This window comes from Leucopleurus acutus (assembly GCF_964270905.1).
Source record: "Leucopleurus acutus genome assembly, chromosome: 9".
Classification (NCBI taxonomy): domain Eukaryota; kingdom Metazoa; phylum Chordata; class Mammalia; order Artiodactyla; family Delphinidae; genus Leucopleurus; species Leucopleurus acutus.
The window spans coordinates 84821632-84839094 of NC_139144.1; the positions used below are offsets into that span (position 1 = coordinate 84821632).

Sequence of the window (17463 nt, forward strand, 5' to 3'; positions counted from 1 at the left end):
CCTTGGAGCCTTCTTGTCCAACTTACCCAGTAGAGAAACAGCCCTTTTAGCAAATGGCTATCTGCATCCTGATTGGGAAATTATAGAAATAATATGGAATCTTTTCAAAAAGAGAAGTAAATAAGTTTACCTTTTACCCATAATTCAAATTATATAGTAGGTAATAAAACACTTAAGCATTATTGTTGGAGGGCTACTGGCTAGAAAGAATGTAAGACAAATAGAAGTATACTGTCTTCAAAATGCAATTGTTCGAGAATTTCATTACCCAAAATAATACAATTCTGTAAGAGCTGGTCAATCTTCCGTTACCGGACAAGAGACCTCACTGGACTATAGAACATTTTTTTGGTACAGATATCTCTATGGAGAGACCGCCTGTAAGTGTTCATTTAAATAGCCTTAGTCTCCAACTATAAAAAAGTCTATTTAAGGTAAGAGGAGCTGACATTTAAAATTTAAAGTTGTGTTTAGGAAGTTTGTTTTTCAAACTGACGCAAATTACAGAGTGGATGTAATTTAGCATGTTAACGTACTAGTGTGTTTAATAGAATCTGGCGCATAGGAGGTGATTGATAAATAATTACCGAAAGGGGCTTCCCTGGTGGCGCAGTGGTTGAGAGTCCGCCTGCCGATGCAGGGGACACGGGTTCGTGCCCCGGTCTGGGAAGATCCCACGTGCCGCGGAGCGGCTGGGCCCGTGAGCCATGGCTGCTGAGCCTGCGCGTCTGGAGTCTGTGCTCCGCAGCGGGAGAAGCCACAAAAGTGAGAGGCCCGTGTACCGCAAAAAAAAAAAAAAAAAAAAAAAAAACAATTACCGAAAGAATGATTGAAATCATCTACATCTTTCAGTTTTAAAGGCTTAAATGGCTTAAAGTTTAATATTTTCACTCAGATACTTTAACCAATTCTCACTATCAACTGTAATGAAACAGTGCCTTAGCTAGTTAATTAGTGTTTATATATTTAGCCTATTTTATGGCTACTCTCTTTTTTGTCTTTTGTTTTTTTGTTGTTTAGAAAAAAGATTTTCTTTTGCTATATGTAGATAGATAAAGAATTTATTTAACTATAGTTGATTTACAATATTGTGTTTCAGGTGTGTAGCTTCAGATTCTTTTCCACTATAGGTTATTATAAGATACTGAATATGGTTCCATGTGCTGTACAGTAAATCCCTGTTGTTTATGTGGTTACTCTTTTTTTTTGCGGTACGCGGGCCTCTCACTGTTGTGGCCTCTCCCGTTGCGGAGCACAGGCTCCAGACGCACAGGCTCAGCGGCCGTGGCTCACAGGTCCAGCCGCTCTGCGGCATGTGGGATCTTCGCGGACCAGGGCACGAACCCGTATCCCCTGCATCAGCAGGCGGACTCTCAACCACTGCGTCACCAGGGAAGCCCCGTGGCTACTCTTTTTATGATGGAGGAGAATGACAGAATTTGAGAGTTTGTGGTTAACCCAGAACTTATTAAAAAAAAGAGAGAGAGATGATTGATTAGTCTTCAACTTTTGGAGAAAATATAGTCACCCACCTGCTCTGAGTACCAGCCCCAATTGTGACTTGATCACAATCATACCTTGGTTAGTAATAAGCAAGCATCAGATCTTTTCCCTACAAATTCCCTGTTTTCAGTATTCTATCCACCACATTTTGTTACCTTCTTTGGGAGTTTGGCCCAGAGAATTGTATTTTTCTCCCTTTTGAAGGAGCAATGAACTCATTTAGAAGTGGGCCAGCCAGCAGCCCTTTCAAAGTGCTCTGTGCCGAGGAGCTGTCCAAGAGCTGTTGCGTTTGCTGTTGACTGGAGAGTTTATGGCCGTTCGCCTTGTTTGTACCAGGCCGTCGTTCTTTCTACCCCCGACCTCTTGGCACCTTACTGCGCAACTTTCCCCATCATTGTGGAGTCTTTCCTTTTGACTTTCCACTCTGTGGGATTATTCCTGTTGCTTCGAAAGAACCAATGTAATATTTACTGATGTCAGGTAGCCGTGTGTGTCTGTGTCGGGCCTCAGCAGTAACCTCAGTGGAAAGGTTCTTGTGATCCACGCTCAGCTTCAGAACCTGAACGTTCTTTGCGTGAACAGCATTCATCTCAACTTTTTTTTTTTGGCCGTAGGAACAGGGGCTTATGTGCTTCAGAAATGTGGACAGGGCTAATGACAAGGCATTTAGGTTGAGTTTGGGTGGTATGTAAACTTCTTGTTGCTTGCGGAAGTCTATGTATAGTGTACTGAATACATAAACCTTAGAGAATTTTATTCTATGCTGACGTTACCTATCAGCTAGACTGCTGTGTTTCAGTTTATCTAGGAGCTTGTTCTCTGCTGTATTAAAGATTTTTATGTGGTGATTCCCTCATAGCTGTCTTCTTTTATCATTTTGGCTGACAAGCAGGGATTTAAGAGAATACAGAGCGCCTAAAAGCTTTTTCAGTAGCGTGGAAATGCAATTAATGTTTCAAGTGCTCAGGGGGCGCCTAATCAGCTTGTGTTTTATGTTTCACTTCATTTTTCTTGCCTGCTCTGAAGGCTGCCGTGTGAGATTGGAAATCGAGATGCTGTCCCCCGCATCTCTGAGACTAGGAGAAAGTGTTTGTCAAATGGTGTGGCCTGCTTGTCTTGGTGGCCTCTTGGAGCAGAGAACAGGACATCCTGAGAGGAACTGGACTTGCTAGTGTGAAACATCGTAGGCAGTCCTAGGTGAATCTGTCTGACTGTCCAGGTGGGGGGGCTGCCTTTTGAATCTGTTGTGTGAATTCCTGCCGTGTGCTTGGCACTGCGCTTGGCGATTTACACACATTTAATTCTCACAAGAACCCATCTCGGCAGGTACTCTTCCCATTTTATAGATGAGTACGTGTATCAAGATGCTGAAAGACCTATTAAGCGGCAGAATTTGCATTTGGTGCCAGGCCTCTCCTCCTTAGGTCAGTGTTAGTTATCCTTTCCTGGGCTGCTGCATGTGTCTTGCTTCCCTGTCAGTCTCCTGGAGTTCCTGAGATTGCCTTTGGCTGAGGAGATACACTAGAAAATTAGTCCAGAGAAGATTTATAGACCTCTGGGTCCTAGAGACTAGACATTTTGGGGGAGAAGAGGTTTTTTGGAAAACCCAACCCTACATTGCTGCCTTGTCCCGTTCTCTGGCAACATCATTCCTTGAAGAGCTACGGGTGAAAGTGGTCCCATGAGAGCTCTCTTGCTATTGGAGATGGATTTAAACACAAGATTCACACCTCTTTTTTCCTCCTCAGATACCAATGGGGAAAACATTGCAGAATCTCTGGTTGCAGAGGGATTGGCCACCCGGAGAGAAGGCATGAGAGCGAACAAGTAAGTGTCCATTACTCTTCTCACTATCTGACTTCCTCTCACACCACGGTGAGAACTGGGGGAGTCGACTCTACACTGGCTTTGCTGCATTTTCATTCCTGCCCCCGACATAAAACAGGTAATATCTGGTGTTCTCATGGCTTCTAGGATATTCCTGCCCAGGTGTACGTGTTTATTTTTCTGAGCGAGGAGGTTACTCAGCATTCATTAATGGCATTTGATGTATGTAATTCAAAAACAGGCTTGGAGACGAAGCAGTGCTGTTCTTATACTCATAAGAATCAGTAGACTTATGCCTTACACCATAGATATTGAGTTCCAGAGTATTTATCCATCCAGCCCCAAATATTTATTGAGCATTTACTATATGCCAGGCTGTGTTCTCGACACTGTGAATATAGCAGTGAACAAAGACACTTAGCTTCTGCTAACAATTTAACAGGGAGACAGACAACAAACCAAACAACAAGTAGATGTACGATATTATATGAGGTACAAGGAATAAGTAAATGTAAAATAAAGCAGAGTGAATAAATCAAATTCCAAGCAAAATCTGCTGCTTGGAATCCAGCAAAACCGACAGGGGCTCAGTGGTTATGTTTTAAGATCAGGGAAAATTTATCTCTCTCCAAAGCCTTTTAGGCCTGTTTCGGTTTATGGATCTGTATATACTTAAGTAATAGGTAAAATGTATTTGTTGTTAATGTCAGTGTGAATTTGTTAGAAATGATTTTTAGGTATGTAAGGTTTATAGTGCATATATCATATGTTAAGTTCACTCAGTAGGATGGGTTGCAGCTGGCTTTAATTAACACTTTAGTCTCAGAAAAGTGTAAGCTACATCAGTAATTTGGAGGCTAAAGATACTGGGGTTTTTTGGCTGTTGTTGTTCGTTTTTTTAGTTTTATTTATTTATTTCATGAATTTTATTTTATTCATTTCTTTATACAGCAGGTTCTTATTTATTATCCATCTTAAACACAACAGTGAATACATGTCAATCCCAATTGCCCGGTTCACGCCCCACCCCCCGCCCCCTGCCGCTCAAAACTTTCCCCCCTTGGTGTCCATACGTTTGTTCTCTACATCTGTGTCTCAGTTTCTGCCCTGAAAACCGGTTCATCTGTACCATTTTTCTAGATTCCACATATATGCATTAATATACGATATTTGTTTTTCTCTTTCTGACTTACTTCACTCTGTATGACAGTCTCTAGATTCATCCACATCTCTACAAACGACCCAATTTCGTTGCTTTTTATGGCTGAGTAATATTCCATTGTATATATGTACCAGATCTTCTTTATCCATTCGTCTGTCGATGGGCATTTAGGTTGCTTCCATGACCTGGCTATTGTAAATAGTGCTGAAACGAACAGTGGGGTGCATGTGTCTTTTTGAATTATGGTTTTCTCTGGGTATATGCCCAGTAGTGGGATTGCTGGGTCATATGGTAGTTCTATTTTTAGTTTTTTAAGGAACCTCCATACTCTTCTCCATAGTGGGTGTATCAATTTATGTTCCCACCAACAGTGCAAGAGGGTTCCCTTTTCTCCACACCCTCTCCAGCATTTGTTGTTTGTAGATTTTCTGATGATGCCCATTCTAACTGGTGTGAGGTGATACCTCATAGTAGTTTTGATTTGCATTTCTCTAATAATTAGTGATGTTGAGCAGCTTTTCATGTGCTTCTTGGCCATCTGTATGTCTTTGGAGAAATGTCCATTTAGGTCTTCTGCCCATTTTTGGATTGGGTTGTTTGTTTTTTTGATATTGAGCTGCATGAGCTGCTTGTATATTTTGGAGATTAATCCTTTGTCCATTGCTTCATTTGCAAAAATGTTCTCCCATTCTGAGGTTGTCTTTTCATCTTATTTGTAGTTTCCTTTGCTTTGCAAAAGCTTTTAAGTTTCAGTAGGTCCCATTTGTTTATTTTTGCTTTTATTTCCATTACTGTATGAAGTGGATCAAAAAAGATCTTGCTGTGATTTATGTCAAAGAGTGTTCTTCCTATGTTTTCCTCTAAGAGTTTTATAGTGTCCGGTCTTACATTTAGGTTTCTAATCCATTTTGAGTTTATTTTTGTGCAAGTGTTCTAATTTCATTCTTTTACATGTAGCTGTCCAGTTTCCCAAGCACCACTTATTTAAGAGACTGTGTTTTCTCCATTGTATGTCCTTGCCTCCTCTGTCATAGATCAGTTGACCATAGGTGCGTGGGTTTATCTGTGGGCTTTCTATCCTGTTCCATTGGTCTATATTTCTGGTTTTGTGCCAGTACCATATTGTCTTGATTACTGTAGCTTTGTAGTATACTCTGAAGTCAGGGAATATGATTCCTCCAGCTCTGTTTTTTTCCCTCAAGACTGCTTTGGCTATTTGAGGTCTTTTGTGTCTCCATACAAATTTTAAGATTTTTTGTTCTAGTTCCGTAAAAAATGCCATTGGTAATTTGATAGAGATTGCACTGAATCTGTAGATTGTTTTGGGTAGTGTAGTCATTTTCACAGTATTGATTCTTGCAGTCCAAGTACATGGTATATCTCTCCATCTGTTTGTATCATCTTTAATTTCTTTCATCAGTGTCTTACAGTTTTCTCCATACAGGTCTTTTGTGTCCCTAGGTAGGTTTATTCCTGGGTATTTTATTCTTTTTGTTGCAGTGGTAAATGGGAGTGTTTCCTTAATTTCTCTTTCAGATTTTTCATCATTAGTGTATAGGAATGCAAGAGACTGCTGTGCATTAATTTTGTATCCTGCAATTTTACCAAATTCATTGATTCGCTCCAGTAGTTTTCTGGTGGCATCTTTAAGATTCTCTATGTATAGTATCAGGTCATCTGCAGACAGTGACAGTTTTACTTCTTCTTTTCCAATTTGTATTCCTTTTATTTCTTTTTCTTCTCTGATTGCTGTGGCTAGGACTTCCAAAACTATGTTGAATAAGAGTGGTGAGAGTGGACATCCTTGTCTTGTTCCTGATCTTAGTGGAAATGCTTTCCATTTTTCACCATTGGGAATGATGTTTGCTGTGGGTTTGTCGTATATGGCCTTTATTATGTTGAGTTAGGTTCCCTATATGCCCACTTCTGGAGATTTTTTTTATAATAAACGGATGTTGAATTGTGTCAAAAGCTTTTTCTGCATCTGTTGAGATGATCATATGGTTTTTATTCTTCAGTTTGTTAATATGGTGTATCACGTTGATTCATTTGCGTATATTGAAGAATCCTTGCATCCCTGGGATATATCCCACTTGATCATAATGTATGATTTTTTTTTTTTTTTTTTTGCGGTACGCGGGCCTCTCACTGTTGTGGCCTCTCCCATTGTGGAGCACAGGCTCCAGACGCGCAGGTTCAGCGGCCATGGCTTACAGGCCCAGCCACTCCGCGGCATGTGGGATCCTCCCGGACCGGGGCACAAACCCGTGTCCCCTGCATTGGCAGGCGGACTCTCAACCACTGCGCCACCAGGGAAGCCCCGTATGATTCTTTTAATGTGTTGTTGGATTCTGTTTGCTAGTAATTTGTTGAGGATTTTTGCATCTATATTCATCAGTGATGTTGGTCTGTAATTTTCTTGTTTTTTAGTATCTTTGTCTGGCTTTGGTATCAGGGTGATGGTGGCCTCATAGAATGAGTTTGGGAGTGTTTCTTCCTCTGCAATATTTTGGAAGAGTTTGAGAAGGTTGGGGGTTAGCTCTTCTCTAAATAGTTGACCTGTGAAGCCATCACCTGTGAAGAATTCACCTGTGAAGCCATCTGGTTCTGGACTTTTGTTTGTTGGAAGATTTTTTTTTTTTTTTTTGTGGTACGCGGGCCTCTCACTGTTGTGGCCTCTCCCGTTGTGGAGCACAGGCTCCGGACGTGCAGGCTCAGCGGCCATGGCTCACGGGCCCAGCCGCTCCGCGACATGTGGGATCTTCCTGGACCGGGGCACGAACCTGTGTCTCCTGCGTGGGCAGGCGGACTCTCAACCACTGCGCCACCAGGGAAGCCCCTGTTGGAAGATTTTTAATCACAGTTTCAATTTCATTGCTTGTGATTGGTGTGTTCACATTTTCTATTTCTTCCTGGTTCAGTCTTGGAAGGTTATACATTTCTAAGAATTTGTCCATTTCTTCCAGGTTCTCCATTTTATTGACATACAGTTGCTTGTAGTAGTCTCTTAGGATGCTTTGTATTTATGCGGTGTCTGTTTTAACTTCTTTTTCATTTCTAATTTTATTGATTTGAGTCCTACCTCTTTTTCTTGATGAGTCTGGCTAATGGTTTATCAATTTTGTTTATCTTCTCAAAGAACCAGCTTTTAGTTTTATTCATCTTTGCCCTTATTTTCTTTGTTTCTATTTCATTTATTTCTGCTCTGATCTTTGTGATTTCTTTCTTTCTGCTAACTTTGGCTTTTGTTTGTTTTTCTTTCTCTAGTTTCTTTAGGTGTAAGGTTAGATTGTTTATTTGAGATTTTTCTTGTTTCTTGAGGTAGGCTTATATTCCTATAAACTTACCTCTTAGAACTGCTTTTGCTGCATCCCATAGGTTTTGGATCATCGTGTTTTCATTGTCTTTTGTCGCTAGGTATTTTTTTATTTCCTCTTTGATTTCTTCAATGATCTCTTGGTTATTTTGTAACTTATTGTTTAGCCTCCATGTGTTTGTGTTTTGTACGTTTTTTCCCCCTGTAATTGATTTCTAATCTCATAGCGTTGTGGTCAGAAAAGATGCTTGATATGATTTCAATTTTCTGAAATTTACTGATGCTTGATTTGTGACCCAAGATGTGATGTATCCTGGAGAATGTTCCATGCGAACTTGAGAAGAAAATGTAATCTGTTGTTTTTGGATGGAATGTCCTATAAATATCAATTAAATGTATCTGTTCTATTGTGTCTTTTAAAGCTGTGTTTCCTTATTAATTTCTGTTTGGATCATGTCGATTTCCTCTTTTATGGCTGTTAGCAGTTGCCTTATGTATTGAGGTGCTCCTGTGTTGGGTGCATATATATTTTTAATTGTTATATCTTCTTGGATTGATCCCTTGATCATTATGTAGTTTCCTTCTTTGTCTCTTGTAACATTCTTTATTTTAAAGTCTATTTTATCTGGTATGAGTATTGCTACTCCAGCTTTCTTTTGATTTCCATTTGCATGGAATATCTTTTTCCATCCCCTCACTTTCAGTCTGTATGTGTCCCTAGGTCTGAAGTTGTTCTCTTGTAGATAGCATATGTATGGGTCTTGTTTTTGTATCCATTCAGCAAGCCTGTGTCTTTTGGTTGGAGCATTTAATCCATTCACCTTTAAGGTAATTATTGATATGTATATTCCTATTACCATTTTCTTAATTGTTCTGAGTTTGTTTTTGTAGTTCCTTTTCTTCTCTTTGGTTTCCCACTTAGAGAAGTTCCTTTGGCATTGGTTGTAGAGCTCTTTTGGTGCTGCTGAATTCTCTTAGCTTTTGCTTGTCTGAAAAGCTTTTGATTTCTCCATTGAATCTGAATGAGATCCTTGCCAGGTAGAGTAATCTTGGTTGTAGGTTCTTCCCTTTCATCCCTTTAAATATGTCCTGCCACTCCCTTCTCGCTTGTAGAGTTTCTGCTGAGAAATCAGCTGTTAACCTTATGGGAGTTCCCTTGTATGTTATTTGTTGTTTTTCCCTTGCTGCTATCGATAATTTTTCTTTGTCTTTAATTTTTGCCAATTTGATTACTATGTGTCTTGGCATGTTTCTCCTTGGGTTTATCCTGTATGGGACTCTCTGCGCTTCCCAGACTTGGGTGTCTATTTCCTTTCCCATGTTAGGAAGCTTTCGACTGTAATCACTTCAGGTGTTTTCTCGGGTCCTTTCTCTCTCTCTTCTCCTTCTGGGACCCCTATAAGGCAAATGTTGTTGTGTTTAATATTGTCCCAGAGGTCTCTTAGGCTGTCTTCATTTCTTTTCATTCTTTTTTCTTTATTCTGTTCCATAGCAGTGAATTCCACCATTATGTCTTCCAGGTCACTTATCTGTTCTTCTGCCTCAGTTATTCTGCTATTGATTCCCTTCTAGTGTATTTTTCATTTCAGTTATTGTATTGTTCATCTCTGTTTGTTTGTTCTTTAATTCTTCTAGGTCTTTGTTAAGCATTTCTTGCATCTTCTTGATCTTTGCCTCCATTCTTTTTCCGAGGTCCTGGATCATCTTCACTGTCATTATTCTGAATTCTTTTTCTGGAAGGTTGCCTATCTCCACTTCATTTAGTTGTTTTTCTGGGGTTTTATCTTGTTCCTTCATGTGGTACGTAGCCCTCTGCCTTTTCATCTTGTGTGTTTTTCTGTAAATGTGGTTTTTTCCCCACAGGCTGCAGGATTGTAGTTCTTGCTTCTGTTGTCTGTCCTCTAGTGGATGAGGCTATCTCAGAGGCTTGTGCAAGTTTACTTATGGGAGGGACTGGTGGTGGGTAGAGCTGGTTGTTGCTCTGGTGGGCAGAGCTCAGTAAAACTTTAATCTGCTTGTCTGCTGATGGGTGGGGCTGGGTTCCCTCCCTGTTGGTTGTTTGGCTTGAGGTGACCCAACACTGGAGCTTACCCAGGCTCTTTGGTGGGGTTAATGGCGGACTCTGGAAGGGTTCACACCAAGGAGTACTTCCCAGAACTTCTGCTGCCAGTGTCCTTGTCCTCACGGTGAGACATAGCCACCCCTCCGCCTCTGCAGGAGACCCTCCAACACTAGCAGATAGGTCTGGTTCAGTCTCCTATGGGGTCACTGCTCCTTCCCCTGGGTCCCGATGCGCACACCACTTAGTGTGTACCCTCCATGAATGGAGTTTGTTTCCCCCAGTCCTCTTGACATCCTGCAATCAAATCTCGCTAGCCTTCAAAGTCTGATTCTCTAGGAATTCCTCCTCCCGTTGCCAGACCCCAGGTTGGGAAGCCTGACATGGGGCTCAGAACCTTCACTCCAGTGGGTGGACTTCTGTGGTATAAGTGTTCTCCAGTTTGTGAGTCACCCACCCAGCAGTTATGGGACTTGATTTTATTGTGATTGTGCCCCTCCTACCATCTCATTGTGGCTTCTCCTTTGTTTTTGGATGTGGGGTATCTTTTTTGGTGAGTTGCAGCGTCTTCCTGTCGATGATTGTTCAGCAGTTAGTTGTGCTTTTGGTGCTCTCGCAAGACAGAGTGAGAATATTTCCTTCTACTCTGCCATCTTTAACCAATCCTGGCTTTTTTTAAAAATTTTTTTAGTTTTTGACTGAACCACGCGGCTTGTGGGATCTTAGTTTCCTGACCAGGGATTGAACCTGGGACCATGGCAGTGAAGAGTCCTAACCACTGGACTGCCAGGGAACTCCCCAAAGATGCTGTTTAAATCATTAAATCCTTGTTGTATTATGACTGTAGCTGTAGAAGAAGCTTTAGATAAATCTTTGCATGAACTGTACCAATGATGGGAAGAAGAAAGGCCAAAATGTACAGTTTGCCTCCTTCCTGCCTTCATAGACTTTGTGGTCAAGTCATTCACCATATACTTCTTTGGTCCTTTATGATTCCAAAGAGTCGTTGGCTAGAGCTTATAATTGGGGTGTGAGCATGTGGGAATTTGTTGAATTCTGACATTTGTCTTAGGTCCTGATTTTGGAAGCACGCCAAAGTTGTGTCTTAAGGACAGTTGCTGGCATGATTACTGTTGCAGTGTGTTTTGGAATCCAGTTTGCAACCAGAATGAAGAATTTTTAAAAAACCCAAAGCAGTATTGTATCATCTCAACAAAGATATCTCCCCTGGAGTCCCAATCCTTTTTTCTCCAAAGTTGTCTTGATTTAAAGCCTTCGTTTCTCAGTTTCAATGTTTGCTTCTATCTCAAGCTACATTTTTTTTTTCCCCTGTGGAATTCTGGCAGTAATTTTGGATCTCTGAAGCTGATGATTGTTTTGTGGGGAGGAGGGAAAGAGCAGTACTGAGGATTTCTGGCTTGAGAAATTGTAGGTTAGGAGTCCCTGTTGAAAATCCCTACTGATCAAGGTGGGAGCTTCAGTTTCTGCAGAAGGCTTCTGATGGAACGAGGCGCTGACATCGTGGAAAGGCTTTCCAGGTTCACTTCAGCTCGGATATGTATGAGAGAGAGAAGAGCAGAGCCATTTCTGGGTTTGGTTGTTTTGGGTGTTTTTTTGTTTTTGTTTTCCGGTCTGTCTACTGACTTTCTGGCTGCTCTTGTATGTAGTTTGGTTTCCTGTCTAATGAAGGAGTCTTCATCTTCAGACTGCTTTGCTTAGCTGGCCTTATTGAATGTGTAAGTAGTTTTGGGGTGACATTGTCTGTAATGGTATTTGTTCTGCATTCCCCAGCTCTGTTCTGCAGACAACAGGGAGTAAGGGTGGTTCTTAGTCACTTCCCCTGCGCTGTGTCCTGCCGAGCTCTGCCCGGATTCTAGTTCCTGAATCTGGGGTGGTTAAATGAAGCTCTCCCTCCTGGAGCGGCTCCCTTCTGAGCCACCAGCTTGTTCTCTTGTAATCACTGATGGTGGCAGTACCGAGACGTGTGTTCTTTGGATACTCTCATTAAATGCTGTTATGATTGAATCTTTTGTTTGAGGGAATAAGTCTGAAATCCAGAAGTTGCACTCATGATGGGTTTCTGTTTATAGGCCTGGGTCTGAAGCCACAGATGTGAAACAAACTCTTTGGTCTTTTCAAGGGGAGAAGTTGCTGAAGAAACCCAGAATCAAAGATGAGCCTGATATTTCTGTTGTGAATTCACTAACCACATGTGTTTATTATTTCTCACGTCCCAGTCCTGAGCAGAACCGGCTTTCGGAGTGTGAGGAGCAAGCAAAAGCAGCTAAGAAAGGAATGTGGAGTGAGGGGAATGGTTCACATACTCTCCGGGACCTCAAGTATACCATTGAGAACCCAAGGCACTTTGTGGACTCGCACCACCAGAAGCCTGTTAATGGTGAGGCTGTCGGGAAAAGACGGATGTGACTCAGGGTGATTTCTCTCTATCTGCTCTTGAGCTCCTTGAGGTTAATAAAACCAATTCTGCTTTAGTGCCCAAGGGAAATTGTTAAGGGTAAAACAACACCTGGTATTTTGGAAGGGAGCTTGAATCCAGTTCATATAGGTTGCATCAGATGTATTTTGCTGAGGTTATTCCTTTGCGGCTACAAGCTAGTAAATTGCTGGTAATTTTGCACACGGGGGATCTTCCTATTTTCTCTAAAAGATGGCTACCTAAGTACTGTCCCCAAAACTTCAAGGTAGACATGTGTATTCTGTATATAGCGAAACACATATGCGTGTGCCCATGTGCGTGCATGCATGCATACACACACACACACACACACACACACACACACACATTCTGTATAGTTCTTGGTCCTACTTTGAGATCATATTAACTTACAGACTCAGTAAAATAAAATTATTACCAATCCTGAATTGTTGTTATTTTTTTGCCAGGCACTCAGTACACAGATAAGCTTTGTTATCTGTAAGCTAGGTTGCTTAGGTATAAGCCATGAGGTCCCAGAAGGTTCAAAAGACGTAGACGTTGGTCTGAACCAAATCCCCCAGGAATAGTTTGGGCAGGAGTCTGTTGTGTGAACACTCGTGATGTGCCGGTGCTTTGTCACCTCTTGGAGGGAGGCTTTCTTGGGGTTTGGGGGAGAGGAACTGCATTCTGGGCAGTTTGTTTGGGCATTGTTTATCCTCGGCACGACTTTTGCTATGACTCAAGGCGTTTGTTCTGTCATGCAGCTATCATCGAGCACGTGAGGGACGGCAGTGTGGTCAGGGCCCTGCTCCTGCCTGACTACTACCTGGTCACGGTCATGCTGTCAGGGATCAAGGTCAGATCATACATTGGGCCACAGGGTGGTGATAGGGTTTGTGGAAGCGTTCGGTGACAGACTCTTCTACTTGGGGACTTTGTATGTACTGTTTCTTTCTTGTATGGGCCGTTAACATTGACTAGAGTACTTTAAACTTTGCAGTTGGACAGTTCTAATTAGATCAAATAAGACGTTATTTTTTAAGTACTCAGGATCTGTTTGGAGTGGGCTGTGCTGAGATTGTTGAAACCTAGGGAGGAGGGAATGGGAGGCTCTGAAGTTTGTTGAGTGTGGCTTGTCAGTATAAAATGCCCATTTTGATTAAAGAGATAATCAGGGATTTAAAGCGAGGCATTGGGGAATCTCTTCTTGGCAAGGGGTCATTTTCAAGTATTGATATAATTAAGATGATTTTCCCCATGGTAACATGAGTTTTGTTTGCTTTACCAAAAAGTGTGGGGTGATGATATCTCTAGTTGCATTTTATCAGTATGCTTTAAAAAGGGTTGGAAGACCTGATCTGAGACCTTTCCAAGCTCAGTTTTGTGGGGTTTGTGCTTTTTGGACGGTTCCCTGTGGCCTGAGCGAGCCCAGCACTCACATTAGGCTGCGTCACCCATTCGCCTTACTTTTGCTTTAGTGCCCAACTTTTCGACGGGAAGCAGATGGCAGTGAAACACCAGAACCTTTTGCCGCAGAAGCCAAATTTTTCACCGAGTCTCGACTGCTTCAGAGAGATGTCCAGATCATTCTGGAGAGCTGCCACAACCAGAACATTCTGGGTACCATCCTTCATCCAGTGAGTGTGCCTATGCAGACTGGGCCATGTGGGGTGTGTGTGTGGGGTTCCACTTGGGGTTTGAAGAGCTGTAGTTTGCTTTTCTTCTTCCCCTGTATATTCATGAGCCACTGAAATATCTTGGCAGGATTATAATCTACTGATTTTGAGGCCTTTTCTAGGGAGTTATCAGTTACCTGATAGAATTGGACAAATCTGCAACTTTGTACTTTTAGAAAACTCATCTCAGTTGTTACTGGGTTTATAAGGGGAAGAAGGACTCTAGCACTTATTTTCCCAAGGGCTGGTCCTAAAGCTTGCCAATAAGAAAGGTGGGAGGTTGCCACATCAGTGAGAAGTGGTGATGAAGCTTGTAGATGGGATTGGTGAGTTTTGTATGCAGGTCTAGAAGTTAGCTATGTGGGGTTTTGGTAGAACTCTGAAGAGGAAACCATTCTATGGAAAAACTGTTCCAGGCCTTATCCAGTTACTGCCTAACTCTGCTTTTGAGTAGGAACCAGGTTCTTTAAGTTCTTGTAGTTCTGACTATTGGGAGTTTTACTCTGTTGTATACTTTGGTAGGTGGGGTATTCTTGGATGGGAAATGACTTTGTTTTTCAGCACCCAAGTTTAAGTAGATTTTCATTATTGTAACCTCTGTCCAATACAGAATAAACTATTGTTACTCTTTGGCTAAAGAATTCTTCCATGATGGCAGTTGTGGAAGGCTGGGAGGCTTGGTTTGGAATGTGCCAAGGTCATGTCTGTTTCTTCTGGAGTGCTAGCTGTCTGCCAGAGCCCTGCCAGATGGCTCTGTGTCACAGTAGAATGTGAATTGCAATTCACTGGGCAAAATGTAACTTAAGTTATCCCTTACTCAGCCTGTTCTTTAGCTTTCCCCTTATGAAAAGGGGAGTAAGTGCTGATCTCAGGGAAGGAAATAATAGGTATAATCTCTACTGAAGATTAACATCCTCAGCCCACAAGAAGAGCTATTGAAATGTCAATTCCATTCAATGCCACTAACATTTATCCTACCCCTGTTAAGTGAGAGTTACTGTGCTGGGTGTTGTGGGATGTGAAGCCAAGGCTGTTGAAAGGAGTCGCAGAGCAGCATCTCCCCTCTTATGGCTGATTTCTTAATGAGAGAAATGGCTCTTCTTTTTTTTTTTTTAAACTGCAAAGTAGACTGTGGCAATGTTAATCATGTCAGAAGTCTAGAGAAACAGATTCTCTTGCAATAGAATCTAATCTATGCCTGCTTTCTCACGTGCCTCGTTTTTCAGAATGGCAACATCACAGAGCTCCTCCTGAAGGAAGGTTTTGCCCGCTGTGTGGATTGGTCGATTGCAGTTTACACACGGGGTGCAGAAAAGCTGAGGGCGGCTGAGAGGTAAGGTCTGTCGGGGAAGCCTTCCAGCCAAGGATCTTGGTAGGGATCTTCAGGGGAAGAAATCTAGGGATCTTCTCTCACCCATCCATATCAGTGTAAAGGATTAGGGAAATTCCAAAAGAGGCCAGGATCTCAGAGAGGAGTGGCTTACTTATAAGTCTCCAGGTTCAGTCTAATTCAGTGCTGTATACTAAGGGCCTAGATTTTTCACTCAGACATTATTCTTCACCTGACTTGCTTTTTTAGCATTTTCAGTACACTGTTTCTCCAAGCCCCTCACTTAAATTCCAGGTTTTAGGCATTTGAAATGAAATAAACTTGAGGCTTATTTGAGGACAGTGAAATAGCTTATCAGCTACTTCCCGACATGCAGGCTGGAGCCAGGCATATGATGGAAAGATAGAGCCGGTGGGTCCCCAAACAGAACTATCCAATGTTGCTGTGAGGCCTGATGCCCTAATTTATCTAACAGTATGTTGTAGTTATAAATGCTAATGCAACTGTGAGGTGTTTTTGGCTAGGTGCCTCATGGTTAAAGCAGATGTAGCAATAACTGATTTCCAGGCAAATGATAGTTGGATCTTGCCAAGATCAGTGGCTGTTTCAAAATGTTTCCAGGTATATAGGTGAACTTGATGTTCCTGATGGGGCAGATGGAAGAAAATGAAGCAGGTAGATGAATAGAGATGATGTTCTCAAAGTCCCAGCAACTGTCTCTCAGGATACATTTAGGTAGAAGGCCAGGACCATTAGTGACAACATTCCACTCAAGCCTGTGTGGCTTATTTCAGAGTCGTAAGACTATAGCGGTCTTGATAACTTCACATTTTTGCCTTTGAGGTGCACAGCTAGGAGATGTGCAAGAACGTGAATTAAATGACTGTGTTTCCCCTTTGCTAGCTCTTCTACAGCTTTCTGTACCTGTAAGCAGAAATACTTGGGATTTTTTATCTGGGCCATTTGATATGGCCTGCCTGACAAAGGTAGACTGATTGAAAAAACACAATGGCTGTACAAATTGTCTAGTATTTTTATGTTCCACAATTAAGTTCAAAAGATACAATACCCTTATCAAGCACAGCGTTCCAGATACCTCTGATTATTTCATGATGCTCAATTTTTTTATTGTTGTTCAGAAAATCCTGTAAGTCTATTATTCTAAATTATTATTTTGGTTGGTAGTTCTTTTTGCATTCTTTAAGTTCCTGCCTCTCTCTGAAGAAAGTGAGTTACAGTGACAGTAGTTTCTACATGTTTTATAACATCTATAAGAGATTTTTAAGAGTGCACATCATTAAAAAACAGGTTTAGACCAAGGAATGCAAATCATGTTTCAGTGATATGATTACTTGCCTGTTGTTTTGCATGCTGTGTTATAGACTTGCTTGCATTGTTGGTAAATCTGTATTGAAGTATTTCATGTGCTTTACAACTACTACATGCTGCTTTTAAAGGTTGCAATACTGTTTTCAGAAATAATAGTTTAATAGTCCCTTTCCCCTCCATCCATTTATTTCTCAATAAATACTTTGACAGTTTTTTACTGATATATAATATATGTGTGTGCATATATATATGATTAAAAAAACATCTTTGCACATATTCCCTTTCCCTCTCTTAATCTGACTCAAAAAAATGTCTCCTGGGCTTACTACTCTAAAACAAATTTCTGCCAGCATGATTTTTTACCTTTTGGCAGTGAAATTCTATTGGATTTTTGTCCATTTTTCATAATCATTAGTTGCACTAGAGTGACAATTTTGTTCTTGTTTTCCACATGGGCTTTGGGTTGCTGACAACCTTTTCATAATTCAAATGGAAATTGAGCAGGCCTATGCTTTTTAAAAAATATATTTGTTAGATGTGTGTGTTCTCCCTCCCATTTAAGAGAGTAGTTGCTCTGTGTTCGTCATTCCAGCGCCTGGCATTTAGTAATAGCTCAGGAGGTACTTGATAAGCCAAAAGAGCTAATTATTGAGGTGGACTTGTACTGTCCAGACTCAGAAAAGTGTACACCCAGACCTCAGCCTATCAGCCGTGGGTTTATGGTATATATGCATCTTGGATAGTTCCAGTTGCTGTACAGTTTTTCTTGTGGCTGTCATGCTTTGTTCAGGTTTGATTGGCCGTTTCTGCTGGGTGCCTTGTCT

The 17463-nt window shown here is 41.4% G+C and overlaps 1 protein-coding gene across 1 annotated transcript in view; it reads left to right on the top strand.

Annotated features, from left to right (window-relative positions):
- The window catches only part of SND1 (staphylococcal nuclease and tudor domain containing 1), a 419761-nt gene that overhangs the window by 42215 nt on the left and 360083 nt on the right, over nucleotides 1-17463 (top strand). The window contains exons 4-8 of the mRNA XM_082847033.1: nucleotides 3252-3330; nucleotides 12105-12265; nucleotides 13069-13160; nucleotides 13783-13941; nucleotides 15207-15313. Coding sequence (XP_082703159.1) covers nucleotides 3252-3330; nucleotides 12105-12265; nucleotides 13069-13160; nucleotides 13783-13941; nucleotides 15207-15313 — 598 coding nt within the window. The remainder of the gene's footprint in view (nucleotides 1-3251; nucleotides 3331-12104; nucleotides 12266-13068; nucleotides 13161-13782; nucleotides 13942-15206; nucleotides 15314-17463) is intronic.